Consider the following 18,644-nt stretch of genomic DNA (forward strand, 5'->3'; position numbering starts at 1 on the left):
TGATAGCACCTACTTCCCTGGGTTGTTTAAGGATTAAATGAAATAATATTTGTAAAGCACTTTGTGAACCTTAAAGCGCTACATAAATGCTAGTTGTTGTGGTTATCCTCATCATTGTTAATTATATGAGCCTGTGGTAGGAACATCTACATGTTTGAGGTCATGGATCCGTTAATGATTAAAGCATCAAGTATTAAAATAAAAAGTGTTAGGTATTAAAGTAGATCTGGAAGAAATCTGAACTTAGTCCTAGGAACTTAAGTACATAAAACATCAGAGCAGGAAAGGGCTTTAAAAACCATCTCATCAAACTCTCATTTTACCGAATGAGGAAACTGAGAGGCCGAGAAGGGCTGTGACTTGCTAGAAGTCACACAGATAGATGGAACTTGGACCCAGAGCATGAGCTGATCTCTTCAACCCTGTTGTTTCTCAATAGAGAGACCTTTAAAGTTTAAAAATAAACCTTATAGTTTATGCTGATGTATAACAAAGTTTTTTAAAAAAAACCTCAGAAACGCTGAGCTCTAAGCTTTTTATTGGCCATGCCATCAAGTCTGCCAAAGATAAAGCCTATCCTTGCCAGCTGCTTTGGTGGAGGGAGATGGTAAGGTTAGAACCAGGCTTCTGAGTCCATGTAGCAGGTGGGGGTAAGAGGAGACAAACTCCTTTCCACATTTGCAAAAACCAATAGTGCCCCAAAAGCTAGGCCACTTGTAATTTATCATCACAGAGTTCCCACTGTGTGACTCTCATCTGCCATTGTCTCATATACTCATGAGAATCCATGTCATTTGTGTTCAAGCATTGCCCTCCAGGAAGCAGCCGAACCACAGTTAACAATGGGTGCCCACTCACATTGTTATCCCTAGTTATCAAGATGCTAAGGAAAGAAAAGGTTGGTTTTGGAAGCCAGGAGCAGAAAGCAGAAACTCATGTTCTCATATCGGTCCGTTTATCCTTTGTCCAATCTGCTGCTGTGAATCCTGGAATCCCTGTCTCAGAGGGGGAAGAGACCTCAGAAGCCCCCTAATCCAAGATGTGTCTGATGAGGAATCTCTTAGGAGCAACATTCCCAAGAAGTGGTCTTCCAGCCTCTGTTTGAAGAGCGACATTGAGACCTGTCCCTACTACCAGTTTCCAGAAGGCAGATAGATGATAGCATGATTCTTGTTATCCCAGTTATCTGAAAACACGGGGGAGGAAACAGAAAGTTGGAGCAAACCATAAAACTACCCCTTCCCCAAAAAAAGTTTAGTTCAAGAAGATGTGATGGAGGGCCCTTGTGGTGTAGTTGGACACTCTGTGTAGAGTCAAGAGAGATCTGGATAGAGTCCTCTCCCTAGAGTTTTCTTACTCTAAATTAAAAAGTCAGGATAAACCTTTATGGATTTATAAATATGAGTTCTGATTATTAATATTAGCTACCATTTATGGAAGATGGCATCCTTTTCCCCTTTATTGTGCCACTGATCACACTACTCTAAGTGGAGAAGTTCACTCAAAACATCCCTTGCCTTCCCAGACCAGAGTTCTAACCATTGTGCTTACCTACTTGCCTCGATAAATAAAATTAAAAAATTTTAAAAGTGCCCTGAACATGTACCGCCTTGTGCCTAATAGGTGCTCAAATATTCGTTGGATTTTAATTTTAAAAGAATAAAAACTGTACAGAGGAAACAATTGGAGAAGAACAAAGACTTAATATGAATGAGGGAAGAATGTAGCTTTTTGGCCTTTAGGCCAATCTTAGGTTGTTAGATTTTGGTATTTGATTGAAAACAGATGGCAGGTTTTCCAGTAATGGTGGAAATTGCATCTCCAGGAAGAGACAGCATTATGGGGTTGAAAGTACTGTATTTGGAGTCAGGACTGAGCTTGAATTTTGGCCCTGCCATTTATTAGCTATGTAACCTCGGACGAGTCATTCAATCCATCTGAGCTCTTTCCTTATCTGTAAAATGGGAGAGATAATGTCTGCCCTGCCCGAGTCTCAGAATGGTTATGTGAATCAAATGAGATAATAGGTGGAAAGTGAGACAAAGAGGTAAAGTAAAAGGTTGACTCTGTTATCACCCTCTTGTCACATTTCAGAAGCGTGTTGACCTAGAATATTTCAAACCAGAAATTTTTCAAACCCATCCATTGCAAAGGAAGGTACTCCAGAATAGGGCTGGGGGGAGGAGGGGGCAGGGTGATCAGTCCCTCAAGCAGCAAGAGTGTTTCTCTGGCACTGACCCAATGCCAATCTGTAGTGCGGAGGGAGAAAACTCCTTTCAGATGTTGACCCGGCCCTGCTCGTGTTCCTGTGTCTGGAAGATCACAGGTTTAATTTGTTTTGACAGTGGTTCTCCCTGGAAAGCAGATTTCATCACACACCTTCTTCTCTTCAGTACATCAAGAAAACTCTCTGTTTGTCTTGTTATTCTTTTCCATGGGGAGTTTCAGTACTTTTCTTGTAGAATATATACAGCAGATAACCGCCTTTATTCATTTAGTTTCATTAGACTGAGTTATGTTTTGTTCTTATTTATTTAGATTGTACGTAATCTGGATATGCTATCTAAATTCCTGTAGTGTTGGGTTAGGTGCCCAGAGCATGGCTACTAGGTCCCCTCAGGTATATCCTAGAGCTCTGAGAGGTTGGGGATATCTTTCTAATGCCATAGCTCGTGAGCCCCCATTGATGTGGTCCTGTCATGAGTATCAGTTGATGTGAATTAAGCTAACCATATTTATTTAACTTTTATAAAAGGGGCATTTATACAGTGCTGTAATAAGAAAAATTATTACAGATTATCTCCATCCCCACCCTCCCAAAAACTGTGACACTCCCCTACCAGTACACACAAAGTGAAGGGTGTATCCTTATCTGTCAAATGTATTGGGACTAAGTGAAATGGAGTGTTTCTTGTCTTGTTTTTAGGAAACAAAAGATGTGGATCTCCCGTATGTGAGGTAGGGCACTGTTATGGAAAAATCATTGAAATAGAAGTCAGGAGATCTGGGTTCTATTACATGCTATGCTGCTAGAGACAGAAGGGATCGCCAGTCAGTTTCCTTTAATAGAACTTATTTGTTCTCTCTGCTGTAAAATGAGGAAGTCAGACCAGATGACTTCTGACATTCAAGGTTTAAGGTTCCTTTTTATTCTGTCACTCTAAGTCCTTTTCTGCATTTATGTTCCGTGTCCTAAGCTTTAGTATTCTGTATTCTATATTCTGAGATCCTTTTCCATATCCAAAACTCTGTGTTCCATGTTTGCTATTTCTCTGTTGTAGAATCCTTTTACTGCTCTACTATTCTGGGTTCTATAGATGTTAGAGAATTCCTCCAGAAAGAAATACAATGTCTGTGTTCCCACAGTACACCAGATACAACCAAAGTGGTACCTGAACCATTCAGTGCCCATCCTTGGTGCTTTAAGAACACAGAGGAACTTCCAGATGGGCCACCTTCTCTTTGCGTGGGAATCCAACCCAAACAGGACATATTTAATTCATCCCGCTTAAAGCTTCCCGTAAGGCAGGGTGAAGGAAATATTACATTTTGGCTCATTTTCTTTCTAAATCTCACTTGGATAAGACCCCTGAGTGTAGCATGTAAGCTCCCCTTTATCAGTGGATGGTAGTAAAGATTACTTATTTGCAAAAGATTGGAAAGTAGTAAATGCCTTTGAAAGTGCCAGACACTCAGAACAGAGATGATAAAATATGAATCAGATCTCTATTTGAATAGAAAGAACTTTCACACTTAATGCCTTATATGTTTTTTGTTACTCCGTGTGCTATTGTTTTGGGGTGTGTCTTTTTGTTGGGAGATAAAATAAGCATTTATTAAGCATCTACTGTGTCCTGGCACCAGGTAAAGAGCTTTATCTCATTTAATCCTCTTAACAACCTTGTGAGATAAATGCTGTTACAATCCCCATTTTGCAGTTAAGAAAATTGAGGCCCATAGTGGAGAGAACAAAGAAGGTCTTTTGAAGGACAGTGATTGGCCATCCCTTCTATATCTGCTGGCATAACACGTAATAGAACCCAGGTCTCCTGACTTCTAGTTCAGTGACTTACCCGATGTCACATAGCTAATAAGGGTCTGAGTCTTGAGCTTGGGTCTTCCTAACTCCAGGCTCAGCATTCTATCCATCCTTCCACCAAACTGCCAGATGCATCCTTTTTTTTCCTTCAAAATGATTTCATTTTAAGTAGGGAATGGACTATATTTTGCACCAGCATATATTCAGAACAATACAATATTCCCCAAAAATAAACATGGGAGAGAAGATAAACTGTCCAATATACTACTAAGTATCCATGTTGTACTTAAAGGCTTATTTCTACAAAAGGGATCATAGGATCATCTGAGAGGGACTTCGGTGGTAATCTAGTCTCCCACCCTTATTTTAAAGTGAGGAGGAAACTGAGGCATAGAGAAATGAAGGGCCTGGCCCAAGGTCACACACCCTTTCAGTGGCAGAGATGAGAACTGAACCCCAGGGCTCCGACCTCCCTAGAACCTTCAAACACGAACTGGATGGCTGCTCCTTGGAATGCTGGAGACAGGATTTCTTTCAGTCATGAAGTGGTCTGGAGGATATCTGAGCTCTTGTATAACTTGAAGATTCATTGGTTCTGATGGTCCAATGCTAGGCTAGCTGTGAAAGGGTAACACTAGCCTGGATCAAGAGAATCCACCAGATGACCTGAGTTCTTCTAATAACTAGAGATACCGCTGCGCCCGTGTTTATTCGGTGAACAGAGAGAGCATGGGCAGGGTTGACATGGGATGGGTGCAAGAAACAGATGGTCATAGATGAGTTCCCGTGCATAGTGAATAGAATGCTAGACTTGGAATCATCGAGACCTGAATTCACATCCTGCCTCAAATATTTACCAGCATTGTGACCTTGGGGAAGGGGGTTTGGCTGGATGATCTCTAAGCCCATTCCAGATGTAATCATTCATATTCTAAGTTCTCTCCTAGTTACAGGGTTCTAGAATCCTACAGTGATGGAGCTGCAAGGAACCACAGAGGTCATCTAGTTTAACCTAATTTTACAGATGAGGAAACTGAGGCCCAGAGCATGGATATTATTTATATTTTTAAATTAGTAGGCCCATCCAAGTGGGTAGAAGGAAAAGTTCAAGAATCCAGGCCTCTCAACTCCCAGTTAGTTTTTTCATTGCACCGTACTGCCTCCCCATTAGCTCCATATTCAGTAATTCTACATGCTAAGGTGGTAGTAATTAATAATATAATAGCTAGACTTTATGCGCCAGGCACTATACTAAGCACTTTACAGTATCACCTCATTTGATTTTCACAACAATCTTGGGAGGTAGGTGTTTCTGTTATCCCCATTTTACAGTTGAGGAAACTGAGGCAAACTGGTTAATTCTGTGCCCAGAGTCACACAGCTAGTGAATGTCTGAGGCTAGATTTGAACTCAGGGCTTCCAGACTCTAGCCCCAGGATGCTACCCATTGCACCATCTAGCTGCTCCTAGGTCCGTTTGGGCTTTAAACATTTTACCTTCTAAGGTCCCACCACTTTCTATGTTATGTTGGAGAAACTATGAGTTAAAAAAGGCATGCTAGTGTTCTGTGTTCAGACCTTCTGTACTCTAAGGCCCTTTCTTTTTTAATATCTTTTTTAAATGTCATTGCAGTTTTTTTTACATAGCTGTCACTTCCCTGTGACTCCCAATTCACCCATACCCCAATAGAACCCTCCATCTCTACTGCCTAAGCAAAACAAATCAACACATTGTTCACATTCTTCCAGGCCCTATTCCACTAATACACCCAGTCTCTTGTCTACCCAGAGGCAGGAGCCAGGTTTCACAGTCAGTCCATTAAAGCTGACAATGGATAAAGCATCTACCCTGGAGTCAGGAGGACCTGAGTTCAAATTCAGCCTCTGACACTTACTAGCTGTGTGACCCTGGGCAAGTCGCTTCACCCTGTTTGCCTCAGCTTCTTCATCTATAAAATGAACCAGAGAAGGAAATGGCAAACCACTCCAAGAAAACCGAAAATGGAGACTCAGAGAGTCAGATATGACTGGAATGACTCAACACCAAAAACAACCAAAACCTTTTTTTTTATGATTGTCCTTTGTATTATTGTGTTCACCATGAAAACTGTGCTTCTGCTCCTGCTTCCTTCTCTCTGCATTAGTTCATGCAGGCTTTCCCCAGTTTCTCTGAATGCTCCACATTCTGCATTTCTTGTGGCACAGCAGTATTCCAGTACAGTCACACACCACACTTTGTTCCTCTATCCCCCAGTTAGTGGACACTTTCATTCCTTCCAGTCCTTTGCTACCACACAAAGGACAACTATAAATATTTTTGTATATACTGGACCATTCCCTCTGTCTTTGACCTCCTTGGGATACAATAAGGCTGGAAGTGGCATCATTGGGTCAAAGGATATATAAAGTTTAGTAATTATTCTGGTTTAATTCCAAGTTGTGTCTCAGAAGGTCCAGAATACCCCCACAGCTCCTTCAGCAGCACATCAGCCTGCCTGTTTTTCCACAGCCCTTTCCACAATGACCATTTTCATCCTTTGCCATCCTTGCTATAATGCTCGGTATGAGGCAAAACCTTGTTAGCACTGAAATTCTACTTTCTCTCTTCTAAAATTCTATAGTCTAAGGTATTTTAAACTCTAACATTTCATCTTCTAGATGGTCTTTTTTTTTCTTTTTCATCTAAATTCCCTTTTTCTCTGGATGTTACTTTTTTTTAAAAAAATCTAACAGCCCTTTTAATACCTCTGAATTTGAGTTTCTTTGTACACGGTCTTTCTCGTTTAGAGCAGAATCTTAATTCATACCCCTTACTACTGCCACACATTCCATCCAGGAGCTAAGAAACCATTCAAGTGACATTAAAAATTTTATGAAAGAAAATAAAAGTTCTGCAAAGGGATTTTCCTCCCTCTTCCTACCCCTATTTCAGAAGAGAAACCAAAATCAGAGTCAGTCCCCCAAGTCTACCAGCTCCCCTAGCACATGCACTAGATTACAACCATGTTTCCAATTAGGGGAATCAATTATTCATAAAGATCTGAAATTTTAATTCCTATCAGAACATATCTAGAAGTGCTCCTTCTCTTAAAGCAACTGCAGTTCTAAGAACAGAAAACAAGTTAGAAACAGGCAAAGTGTTTTAACGTGACCTCAGTCCTAATGGAGGGCGTCTTATTGTTTGGCGTGAGTAAAGAATTAGAATCCCAGTTTCTCCTAGTGAAAGAGACCTCAGAAGCCATCCATTCCAACCCCTCAGTCTACCACTCCCCCACACAAGTTGGAATCCTCTGTCTGCTGAGATCTGATTCATTTTAAATAGGTTCCTAAAAGATGATGCTAAATTTTTAATTTATTCATTCATTCACCCAACATTTATTAATCTACTGCAAAATATGCAGGACTTTGAGAGATGAATAAGGCTTGACTGGAGGAGGGGGCATGGTAGAATAGAGTCTTAGACTTGAAACCATCCTAAACTCTTCATTGGTTCATTCAAAAAGCTATGCTTGCTAGGCATTGTGCAAGTTCCAGAAATAGAATAGATATGCAAAACAGTCTCTTCCCACTCAGATTTTAATGGAGGGGAAAAACATGAACACAAAGACATAAATACAAATACGTACAAGGTATACTACCAAGTGAATTGTGGGGGAAGGACAGTGTTGGAGGATGTTAGCAAGGAGTGGGATCAGGATGGGCCCCATATTGGAGAAAGCACATTTTCCAGCCTCGAAGGCAATGAGGAAGTGAGGAAGGAATGTATTCTTATCACAGGGAACAGACAGTCTATGCAAAGACACAAGGAACAAGCAAGCAGCCCAATTTGGCTAGAACACGGGGTGTGTGAGTAAGAGAAATAGACCATGAGCCCGGAAGGGTAGTCTAGGGCCAGATGGTCATGACAGGAATTTGTATTTTATCCTAAAGGTAATTGGGAATCACTAGAATTTCTTGAGCAAGAGAATGACGTGGCCAGACTTGTGTTTTAAGAATATCAGTTTGATAGCTGTGTGGAAGATGGACTGGGGAGGGGAGAAATCAATTAGGAAACTCTTATATCAATCCAGGTCAAAGGTGATGAGGGCTTGAACCATGGTGGTAGTAGCCGTACAACTCATGCTGCCCCCAACAGCCACTAGGCATCGTAGAAGTAAACTGTAAAGAACAGCTTCACATCCTTTAAAACCGAATTGCTTTTTCCATAACTGCATTATTAAGCTTCTAATAAAAATAAGAGTCTGCATGAACAGGGACCATATTTCTGTATGTTCCCGACAGGTGGAACAAGGAGCAGTGGGGCCAGGTTTCCATCACATAGACAAAAGAGCTTCCAACTCACCAGAACTGACCCAAGATGTTCTAATAGGTTTTCCTCCCCTAGAGATGACCAAAGAAGGGCTGTGTAGCCACCTGTCATGGAAGCTAGAGAGGGCGTTCTTTCATTGGATGGAAGATCAGATTAGATAACCTTTAAGGTCCTTCCAAGCAAGATTCTGTGATTCAGGGAACAGCTGTAAAAGCTATACATGATTTACAACTTACTCAATTTATGAAAATCAGATATACAGAATGATCAATGGTGGAATTATTTCCTTTATAAAAACCTTCTTTGCCTTAAATAAGATTCCCAGTGCTTTTAAAATGAGATGTGGATGAGAAAAATAGATTTATATACACTTTTTGAAGAATACATCTATTTCCTAAATCAAGGCATACCTGTAATAGTAATAGTAGGGATAAAAATAATGATCATTATAATAAATATTAGATCTATTGGATAACTACTTTACCAAGGCTTGGAGGGAATCTGGATGTTTGGTAAAAGAAACACCTGTGTGCCAAGCATCGCAAGGCTTGATCCATGTCAGAAACAGTGGACTAGAAGAGCAAAAACTTGGAGTCTTTGTGTGAACTGGGGGAAACCACCCTCCCTCTCTGGGCTCTAGAGTTCTTTCTAAATATGCGGAATGAAATCTGTAGGTCTACTTTGGAAGCTTTAACATTTTGTGATTCACTACGAGCTTTCCTCTGATTTTGTTTATGACGATTCCTTCTTCCTTTTCTTTCCTCCAGAATCTGTGGATAATTGTCCAAGCAACTGCTATGGGAATGGAGATTGTGTTTCTGGGACCTGCCATTGTTTCCTTGGCTTCTTGGGTCCAGACTGCGGTAGAGGTAGGACTGGCTCTGTTTTCGCTGTCTGTTCCTATATTCCTCTAAGCAGGGACCACCAGCTCTAGTTTTGGAAAAAAGGTACTAGAGGTTCCCACCTGCCACTTCGACTTTGGAGACAAAATGACCTTACAGCCCTTTGAGATTCTGCAGTGGAACTGAAGCCCATTGGTTTTGTGGATCTTGTTTCAAAATGGCCCCAAATGCCTACTACATTTGTATCAGATGAGATAGTATTTGTAAAACACTTATCATAGTGCCTTGTATATAGTAGGTGCTTAATAAATGATTGTTTCCTTCCCATTCCCCCTACTGTAGCCCCCCTGGGCCAAACCTCTGTATTTCCCGTGTCTTTAGTTAACAGGCCTGGTGGTGGAAAGAGTTTCAGACTGGGAATGAGGAAGACCAAGTCCTTTTATGCCCCACTTTCTTTCTCTGTAAAGCGAAGGGTTCTGAAAAATTCCTTTTCTGAATTCCCAGCTCTAACATTCTCCGTTCTCCATTTTGGGCTGTTTTAAACTTTAATTATGTTTTCAATTAACAAACAAATCTATTTTCTCTCCCTCCCACCCCCCCCATTGGAAAAGTGGGAGTATACAAGATGTGGTCTCAAGGCTTATTGTTCTGCGGATTCTGATAACTAAGTCAATGACTGACCAACTGTGTATACACGTACAAGCGTAAACACGTGTATGTGTATGTATATTGTGCACATATATACATATACGTGTGCGTAAATATATACATGCACATATACATACATATGTATACATATACATATATACTGTTCTTCTTCTGTCACCCCCACGGACTTGTCCATGGGCTTTTCTTGGCAAAGATACTGGAGTGGTTTGCCATTTCCTCCTCCAATGTGCCCCCTTTTTACAGATGAGGAACTGAGGCAAATAGGGGTTAAGGGGCTTGCCCAGGGTCACACAATTAATAAGTATCTGAGTTTGGCTTTGAACTCAGATCTGCTTGACTCCAGGCCTGCTGCTCTATCCAATATATCATCTAGCTCTCTATAGATATGGAGATATAGAGACGGTTAATAGATAGATAGATAGATAGATAGAGTTAACAGACCGAGAGATAGATAGAGTTAACAGACAGAGTTAATAGACAGATAGATAGAGTTAACAGATAGACAGATAGACAGAGTTAACAGACAGATAGGTAGATAGATAGACAGACAGAGTTAACAGACAGATAAATAGACAGAGTTAACAGATAGAGATAGACAGACAGAGTTAACAGACAGGTAGATAGACAGACAGATAGGTAGAGAGACAGACAGGTAGATAGATAGAGTTAACAGACAGACAGGCAGACAGATAGAGTTAACAGATAGATAGAGTTAACAAATAGAGATAGACAGACAGACTGACAGATGTTCACACACACATAGCTTGAGAGCCTTAGGGCAGCATCAGCATCAAAGGACAAAGTAGAGTATGTATGGGACATATTGCAAGGGTCGAATCAGCAGGACTTCCCAACAGCAGGAGTGTCATGATGGGAGGGCTCTTGTTCACTTGTTTTCAGTGGCTCTCTTAGGGTCATCCATAAGTAGATGAGTGAAGAAATTTTGGACTTACTGTTAACTGAGGGACACCCCCTTAAAAAGCTGCCCTATTCTCACATGAGGCAAAAAGTTTATGGATCATGTGCCGAGTGATGGGCTGTTGTCAGGAAATGTAAGAGTTCCTCTCTCCTGGTGTGGTCTTAACAGCTCACAGTGATTATTCTCTGTCCTTGTAGAGAGAAAGCCTGTGGGCCTGTCTGCTCCCTATTTTCAGAGCCAGCGGGCCCCATTATTCACCGGATATATGACAACTTGAGCTCATTCGATTGAAAAAATGACAGATGGGGCTGGGACAGAGGTTGCTGTTTTGGGGTTCTTTTTGCATATCCCCCTCCTCTTCCCAGCCCCACTACTCCCCAATGTGTATGTTCTGCAGAAGTGAATGTTCTCTAAGATGTTGCAGATAATAAATACATGATCAGAACAGCTCATGCACATTCTTAGGGTGTATTTTTGCAGGGCATAAAACACCTTTCCTCATAAGAGTCCTCTGAGGCCGGTGGTACAAACATGATGACGAAAGGGAGACTAAAGAAGGTCAGGTGATTTGTCCAAAGTGGCACAGCCCCTCAGGTCAAGGCACGTGTAACTCCAAGGCCAGTGAGCCTTTCACTATACCATATTGCCTCAAGCTGCATCTGTATCAGGGACTTCCCTGTATTAATATCTCCCCTTCCATGGGTGATGAGGTAGCACAGTGGATGGGGTACTGAACTTGAAGTCAGGAAGACCTAAGTTCAAATCCTGCACCACCTGTGTGAGTCTGGGCTAGACAAGTAACTATGGTCTTCCTCAGTTTCTTCATCTATAAAATGGGGATAATAATAATAATAATAATAAGGGGATTAATAATAATAAGAGTTAATAATAGCTCTTATTTCCTAGGGTCATTGTGAGGATAAAACAAAATGACATTTGTGGAAGCCTTTGGAAACCTTGAGTTAATTAGTCGCATTCTCAGTTACGTCTGACTCTCCATGACCCGCATTTGGGGTTTTCTTGGCAAAGATATTGGAGCAGTTTGCCATTTCCTTCTCCAGCTCATTTTACAGATGAGGAAACCGAGGCAGACATGGTTAAGCAACTTGCTCAGGGTCACACAGCTTGTAAGTGTCGGAGGCAAGATTTGAACTCAGGTCCTCCTGACTCCAGTGGACAGACCACTGGCCCACCCAGCTGCACCCCCTTTGTTTTATAGAGAGGGAAACTAAAGCCAAAAGAGCCAAAGTGGCGTGGACATTGCCTTGGGAGTCAGGCAGCCCGAGCTCTAGCGGCTCCACCATTAATTCATTGTGTGGCACAGAGTGGATAACTTCCCTTTTTTAGGCCTCAATTTCTTCTCCTATAAAGCCAGGGGCCTCGCACAAGGTGAGCCCTCAAGTCCTTCCTAGCTCTCAAACATGAGTTAATATTCCCATGGTCTGAACCAGGCTTTCAGAGATGCCTGGGCAATGTCATTACCAGCTGGGAGTGCTTAAGAAAGGCAGGTTGGGGAAGGCCGGGGGGTGGGGGAGGAGGAAGGATGTGTCGGGCGTGGAGAAGAGTCATTCCTTAGGACAAGAATTACCGTCTCATCCCATACGTACTTAAAGTTAAGAGTCCTGTATAAAAAGGCCTTATTGTATCAAGGCAAGAATAGTGGGCACTTTGAGCACAATGCAATATCATTTATTTTTATATAGTGTCCTCTATGCAGATGATCACAAAACCCTTTGGAGTAAAAGGTAGAATGGAAAGATAATGCACTAAAGAACTGAGTTGGGTACAGCTCCTCTTACAAGGGGAAATGATGGATGGTGTTGGCATGGAAGAGTGAAGGGAAGGGAGAGGGGAAGGAGCCGGTGGAGCGGGCGCTGCTGAAGGCTTGGTGTGATGGAGAAGCGCTAATAACAATACACACATCTCATATTAATATAGTGCTTTCGAGTTTATGGAGCATTTTCCTCCCTGTAACCCTCAGAAATAGGTAGTTGTATTATTACTCGCATTTTATAGATGACGACCCTGAGGCTGACAGATCTGGTCTCGAGAGAGAGCTTGGAGCCCGTCCAGTCCAGCCCTCTGATTTTACAAAGATTACACACATCCGAGGTGGAATTTGAACCCAGTTCTCTTAACTCCAGAGCCAGTGTTCTTCCAGGGTACTCATGGGAGGAGAAGGATCACAACAACAACAGCCTTCATGTAGAACTTGAAGGGTTGAGAAGCGCTTTTCAGCAACCCTGGGAGATAGGTCCTGTTCTCCCCAGTTTACAGATGCGGAGATAGGATGAGAACGGGGACTTGCCCCCTGTCATACAGATTGTTAATGTCCAAGGCAGGGGTTGAACTCAGGTCTTAGTGACTCCAGTGCTGGGCGTTTCTCTACCGCTCCAGCCTGTCGGGGATTCCAGGCTGTCAAGAGGACATTGCTATTCTCTGTTCACAGCTGCCTCCACTTGGAGAGGGCAGAGTGCCCAAAGTGACTTACCCATGACCATGCAGCTGGTAAGGCAAGCGAGCCTGTGAACACAGATCTCAGACTAGAGCCCAACGTAAGGCGGTAGTGTTATAATGGGAGACCAGGATGTTCCCTAGGAGGCCAAGACTCCAGCGCTACTAGGAATAATCCAGCAAAATCCAGACTGGAGTTCAGATCCAGCCTCAGACTAGCTGTGTGATCCTGGGCAAGTCATTTCACCCTGTTTGCCTCAGTTTCCTCGTCTCTAAGATGGGGATAATAACAGCACCTACCTCCCAGGTTACCGTGAGGGTCAAGTAAGATAAAAATTGTAAAGTGCTTGGCGTAGTGCCTGGTACTCTGTCCGTCCCACTTTCCCTTCCCACTCTGTGATTTTAGTCTAAAGGGCAGAATGTCTCTAGTATAGAATGTGTTCCACTGAAGGAATAAGTTACAAGACGGAAGATCCCATTAACCTGGGAGCTCTCTTGGGGTGGAGAGCTGGAAAATGAACAAAAGTTACTTTGAAAACCAGGTGGACCTGGAAGAACGTCGTTCCTCTTTCACAGAGTCTAGGTCAGGGGTCAACAACCTGTGGCCCTGTTGCTTTTCCTGTCACCCCCAATACGTCCTGTGATTTGAAGCAAGTCACACTAACTCTCATTTCTTTGCTGGAGAAGTTGGTAATGCCAGCGACCCCCTTCCTTCTTCCTTTTCCCACAGGGAGGGATTGAGTAGCCACAAGGTCATTTGTGTGCATGAAGTTAAGATGCCCTGAGCTCCTCAGAGACAGGAACCCATCAGATAGCTCCATAGGAAGTGTGGCTTAGTGGCTAGAGAACTAGCTCTGGTCAGGAAGGCCTGAGTTCAAATCCCTCCTCTAACACATATTGGCTGTGAAACATTGGGCAAATCACTTAATTTCTCAGTGTCCCAGCCCGCTCTTTAAGACTAAAAGTGACAGAACAAAGAACCAGTCTGCTAGCACCCTGCCTCCCTTCCTCCCTCACTATGTTGTATTTGGCTATTTTATATTTATTCTCTTGATATTTTTGTCATGTACATATACATGCATGTACTTATACGTATATATGCATTATGTGTGTATGTATGTACCCACACATGTGTATTTCCATGTATTATTATATATGTATATTCATAGATTGTGCCTTTGTATGTATTATATACATTCATGTGTGCATTTATATGTATATATATGTATACATGTACATAATACACATATACTTTGTGTGCATTGCAGTCTTGGTGTATATACTTCCATAGATGTATGCACATGTATGCACACACATGTATATAGACCCATGTGCATATACAACCATGTACATGACATGCTGTGCATGGGTGTACACGTATGTATATACACATTATGTAATGCTTCTATGCATAGACACGTGCATGCACAATACAGATATATGTGGGTGCACATGCATACACAGGCACACACTTGCTGTCCTCCTCATTAGAACGTACATTCTTTGAGGATGGGGACTGCTTCGTTTTGTGCTTGTATCTGGCCCACAGCAGGAGCTTAATAAATATTTGTTGAGTGATTGATTGATATTCTACTCTCTCTAGGATCAGAATTATTTTTGAACACGTTGAGAATTTCTGCTTCTCCCTCCTCCCCTCACTTCTCCCTCGCCTATACTGTCCCCCTTAGATTATTGATTCTTTTAGGGTAGCAACTATGCCTTTCGCTCATTGTTGTGTCTCCAATGCCAAGGACAGCGTCTTGCACATTGTATAAGCTTAATGAATATGTGGTGAATCACACTGAATTGAAATGTACAGGAAGCCGGCTGGGCTTTGGAGTGAGAGGTGCCTATATCCTAAAGGGAGGGGACGTAGCAGGGAGAGTGAAAGGGATGATTTCAGAGAGACATAGAAAGGGGTCATGGGATGCGGTAGTTAAAAGGATGACACGTTGAGTACCTGAATAAGTACTTTGAAGTAGAAAGAGGGATCAGATAATAAAGCACTAAGGTAGTATTCCCTCGGGTTCACAGCCTCTTTGCAGAGGAAGGAGGCATGAAAAAGCAGAAGAACAAATTGGGAGGCAGACGGGTAAGAGTAGAAATAACGGCTCACCTTCCCTCTAGGAGCGCTCCTTTGTTGCCATCATATTCTGTTTCAGAAAAGCCATGCAAGGTAGGGACTGCAAGTTTTATGATGCCCATTTAACGAAAGAGGAAACAAAGGCTCCGAGAGTTGAGATGACTTGACCACAGTCACGCATCCAGTCGATGGCAGAACCTGGGCTAGAACCCAGTCCAGTCTTCCTGACCCCAGTGCCCTCTCCATGGTGCTGACTCTTCCTTGCTGGAAGGTAGCCTTAAGTAAGAAGCAGATGAGCATGGGGCAAAGAGGAGATGCCAGAAAGGAATAAAAGGGAAGTTCATGGTGGGGGCAGGGGCAGTCGACTTGAACAAAGACAGACTAATCCTAGGATAAAATAAGAGAATAGAGAAAGGGATGATGTTTATGAATACAAAAGGAAAGAAATGACAAAACCAGGCAAGCTAGGAGGAGAAAGGGACAAAGGATAATGTTTTAGTCATATATGTAGTTTCTTTCTGGTATTTTAAGGGTTGTCTCGCGAGAAAATGATTTGACCAGAGGACGGAACATTGGAGCATTAGGAGGAAGCTGCCTAGAAGCCAATTTCAGCCTCACGTAAAGAGTCCTACCAATGAGAGTTGTCCGAAAGTAGATTGGGCTACCTTGGGAGAAAGTATTGTCCTGGCCACTGGAGGCTGGAATACCACCTGTGGGGGAGGGAGTGGAGGGGCCAGGACAGCTCCAATGGGAGGCTCTCTGAGAGCCCTTTCCACTCTGACTCTTTGAGGCCTGGGAAAGCAAGTCCTGAGTTTATTGTATGTTCCTCCACAGCCTCCTGCCCTGTACTTTGCAGCGGAAATGGACAGTACATGAAAGGGAGATGTCTATGTCACAGCGGCTGGAAAGGTGCTGAGTGCGACGTACCTACAAACCAGTGCATTGATGTGGCCTGCAGCAACCGTGGCACATGCATCATGGGGACCTGCATCTGCAATCCTGGCTACAAGGGAGAGAGTTGTGAAGAAGGTAATGGTCCCTCTGGTAGAACCCTGTATCTCCTCATTGCTCTTGGAGCCTGTTCTCCTGTATCATCCACTTAGCTGACACTGGCTGGTCATGTATATTAATTAATGACAATAGGATGATTTCATGATAGACCTCTGAGGTAGGTTGTGTATTATAGCCATTTTACAGATAAAGACATGGAGGCTCAGAGAAACAAAAGTTACTTGTCTACAATTATGTAACTGGAAAGAGGCAAAGTTGTGATTCAAACCTAGAGCTTCCAAATTCAGGTCCTTTGGTCTTTTTCCGGTACACTCCAGCTTCTTAATACCAATCACATCAACCACTGAATAAGAAACAAGCAAGAGGAGAAAGATGTACTGGGTTTTTTGTAGGGTTAGTAAGTCATTTAACTGTCTCTCTCATCTCAAAAAAAAATATTTCCCCCCTTTTCAAGAAGTCTTAAACTATGCCTCTCTTTGTCTTGAATGTATGTCTTTTTCTTCCTCTTTACAAAGCAAATTGAAGCACTTTTAGAATAAAGTATATGGTAGAAATTGGGTAAGGGATTAAAACCGGAGTTTGACACCAGGTTCACCATATGGAAGACTCATTGTGTAAACCTCAAGCAAGCCATGTCATTTTCCAGGAGCTCCATTTCGACATCTGTAAAATGGGTGGGTTGAAAGAATTCAGTGAATTTTTATGGTATGCATTGAGGTTTCCTCTAGCTCTAACTGACTACTATCTTCGCTGTTTTAATAATTCACATTCCATGATCTCTTCCCCTTTTACATTCTGTTTTCTGTGTTCTAGCATTCTGTCCTGATATCTTACTTAGCTCGAGCAGTCAATGTTTTAAGGACCTTTCCAGCTCCAACAGCTTTTGTTCTCAAATTCCACATTCTGAGTTTCCTTCTAGCCCCGACCATTTTTGTTTTAACAGTCTGTGTTTCAAAGTCTATCCAGCTCCCATATTCTATTATCTAAGGTTCTTGTTGTGCCTGACAGTCTGTGTTCTAAGGGCACATAGCAAAGCTGGATATCAAACTAGCTATTAAACACTGGGATTCCTTCTGAGGTCATATGAAGGCAGTTAGGTGGTGTAGTGGGTAGAGTGTTAGACTTAGAGGCAGGAAGACCTGAGTTCAAATTCTTTCTCAGACACATACTGGATATGTGACCTTGGACAGGACACTTAACCTTTTTCAGCCTCAGTTTCCTCATCTCCAAGATGAGTGTAATAATAGCACAAGATTATTACGAGGATCAAATGAGATAATGTATGTACCACACCAGGTTATTATGAGGACCAAATGAGTTAATATAAAGTCCTTTGCAAACCTTAAAGTTCTGTATAAATGCTAGCCAAGGTTCCTTCCAGCCCTAAAGTTCTGTTATGTTCTAAGCACCTGACCTTCTAGGGAGGGCCCTAAATTGAGAATCAGGAGATATCCTGACCAAGATAAGAATTATTGTGCCCCGTTTTGTAGATGAAGAATGGGAACAAGGTGTGGGTGATCCATGACCTTTGTCTAACTCTCCTCAAGGTAAATTATGTTCTTCCATTAATAGCAGTGAGACAGGTCTGAAAGAAGGAGAGCAGTATGGAAACTCAGCTTATGGGAACTGGCAGATGATGGTACCCACTGACGAGACTGTTAGATTCTGCATACTGTAGGTTTAGAGTTTTGGCCTCTACTCTGACTTCTGACCACGAAAAGAGAGAATCTTAGCATTGATGGGGACCATAAAGAGCAAATGCTCAAATCTCCCACTCAGCAAGTAAATCACCCCTGGAAGGGAAACACTCATTGTCTACGTAAATACCCGCTTGAGCCAATAGCAGGATCTGTCGATAAGACGATAGCATTTGGAATTGAGAGCACCCGGATCCAAAAACTGGGTTTACCATCTACTACCATGGTCACGTAAATGTTTCTGGGTCTCCATTCTTCTACAAGTGAAGAGCTTCGATGAGGTCTGAGGTCCCATATTCAGCTCATGACCTCCATTGATGGGGCTCATTGATTCACTAGACTAACTATTCATGACAGAGCTAACATCTGCTTTCCCTCTGTTGCTGTTGTTCAGTATTTCAATCATGTCTGACTCTTCGTGACCCCATCTGGAGTTTTCTCAGCACAAATACTGGAGTGGTTCACCATTTCCTTCTCCAGCTTATTTTAAAGATGAGGAAATTAAGGCAAGCAGGGTGAAGTGACTGGCCCAGGGTCACACAACTAGTAAGTATCTGAGGTCAGATTTGAACTCCTGAAGATGAGTCTTCCTGATTCCAAGCCCAGCGCTCTCTGCACTATG

The 18,644-nt window shown here is 42.4% G+C and overlaps 1 protein-coding gene across 1 annotated transcript in view; it reads left to right on the forward strand.

Annotated features, from left to right (window-relative positions):
• TENM4 (teneurin transmembrane protein 4) overlaps positions 1 to 18,644 on the forward strand; it is a 514,686-nt gene that overhangs the window by 209,518 nt on the left and 286,524 nt on the right. The window contains 2 exon segments of the mRNA XM_036743921.1: positions 9,115 to 9,216; positions 16,149 to 16,343. Of these exon segments, the coding sequence (XP_036599816.1) occupies positions 9,115 to 9,216; positions 16,149 to 16,343 (297 nt within the window).

This window comes from Trichosurus vulpecula, chromosome 2 (genome assembly GCF_011100635.1).
Source record: "Trichosurus vulpecula isolate mTriVul1 chromosome 2, mTriVul1.pri, whole genome shotgun sequence".
NCBI lineage: Eukaryota > Metazoa > Chordata > Mammalia > Diprotodontia > Phalangeridae > Trichosurus > Trichosurus vulpecula.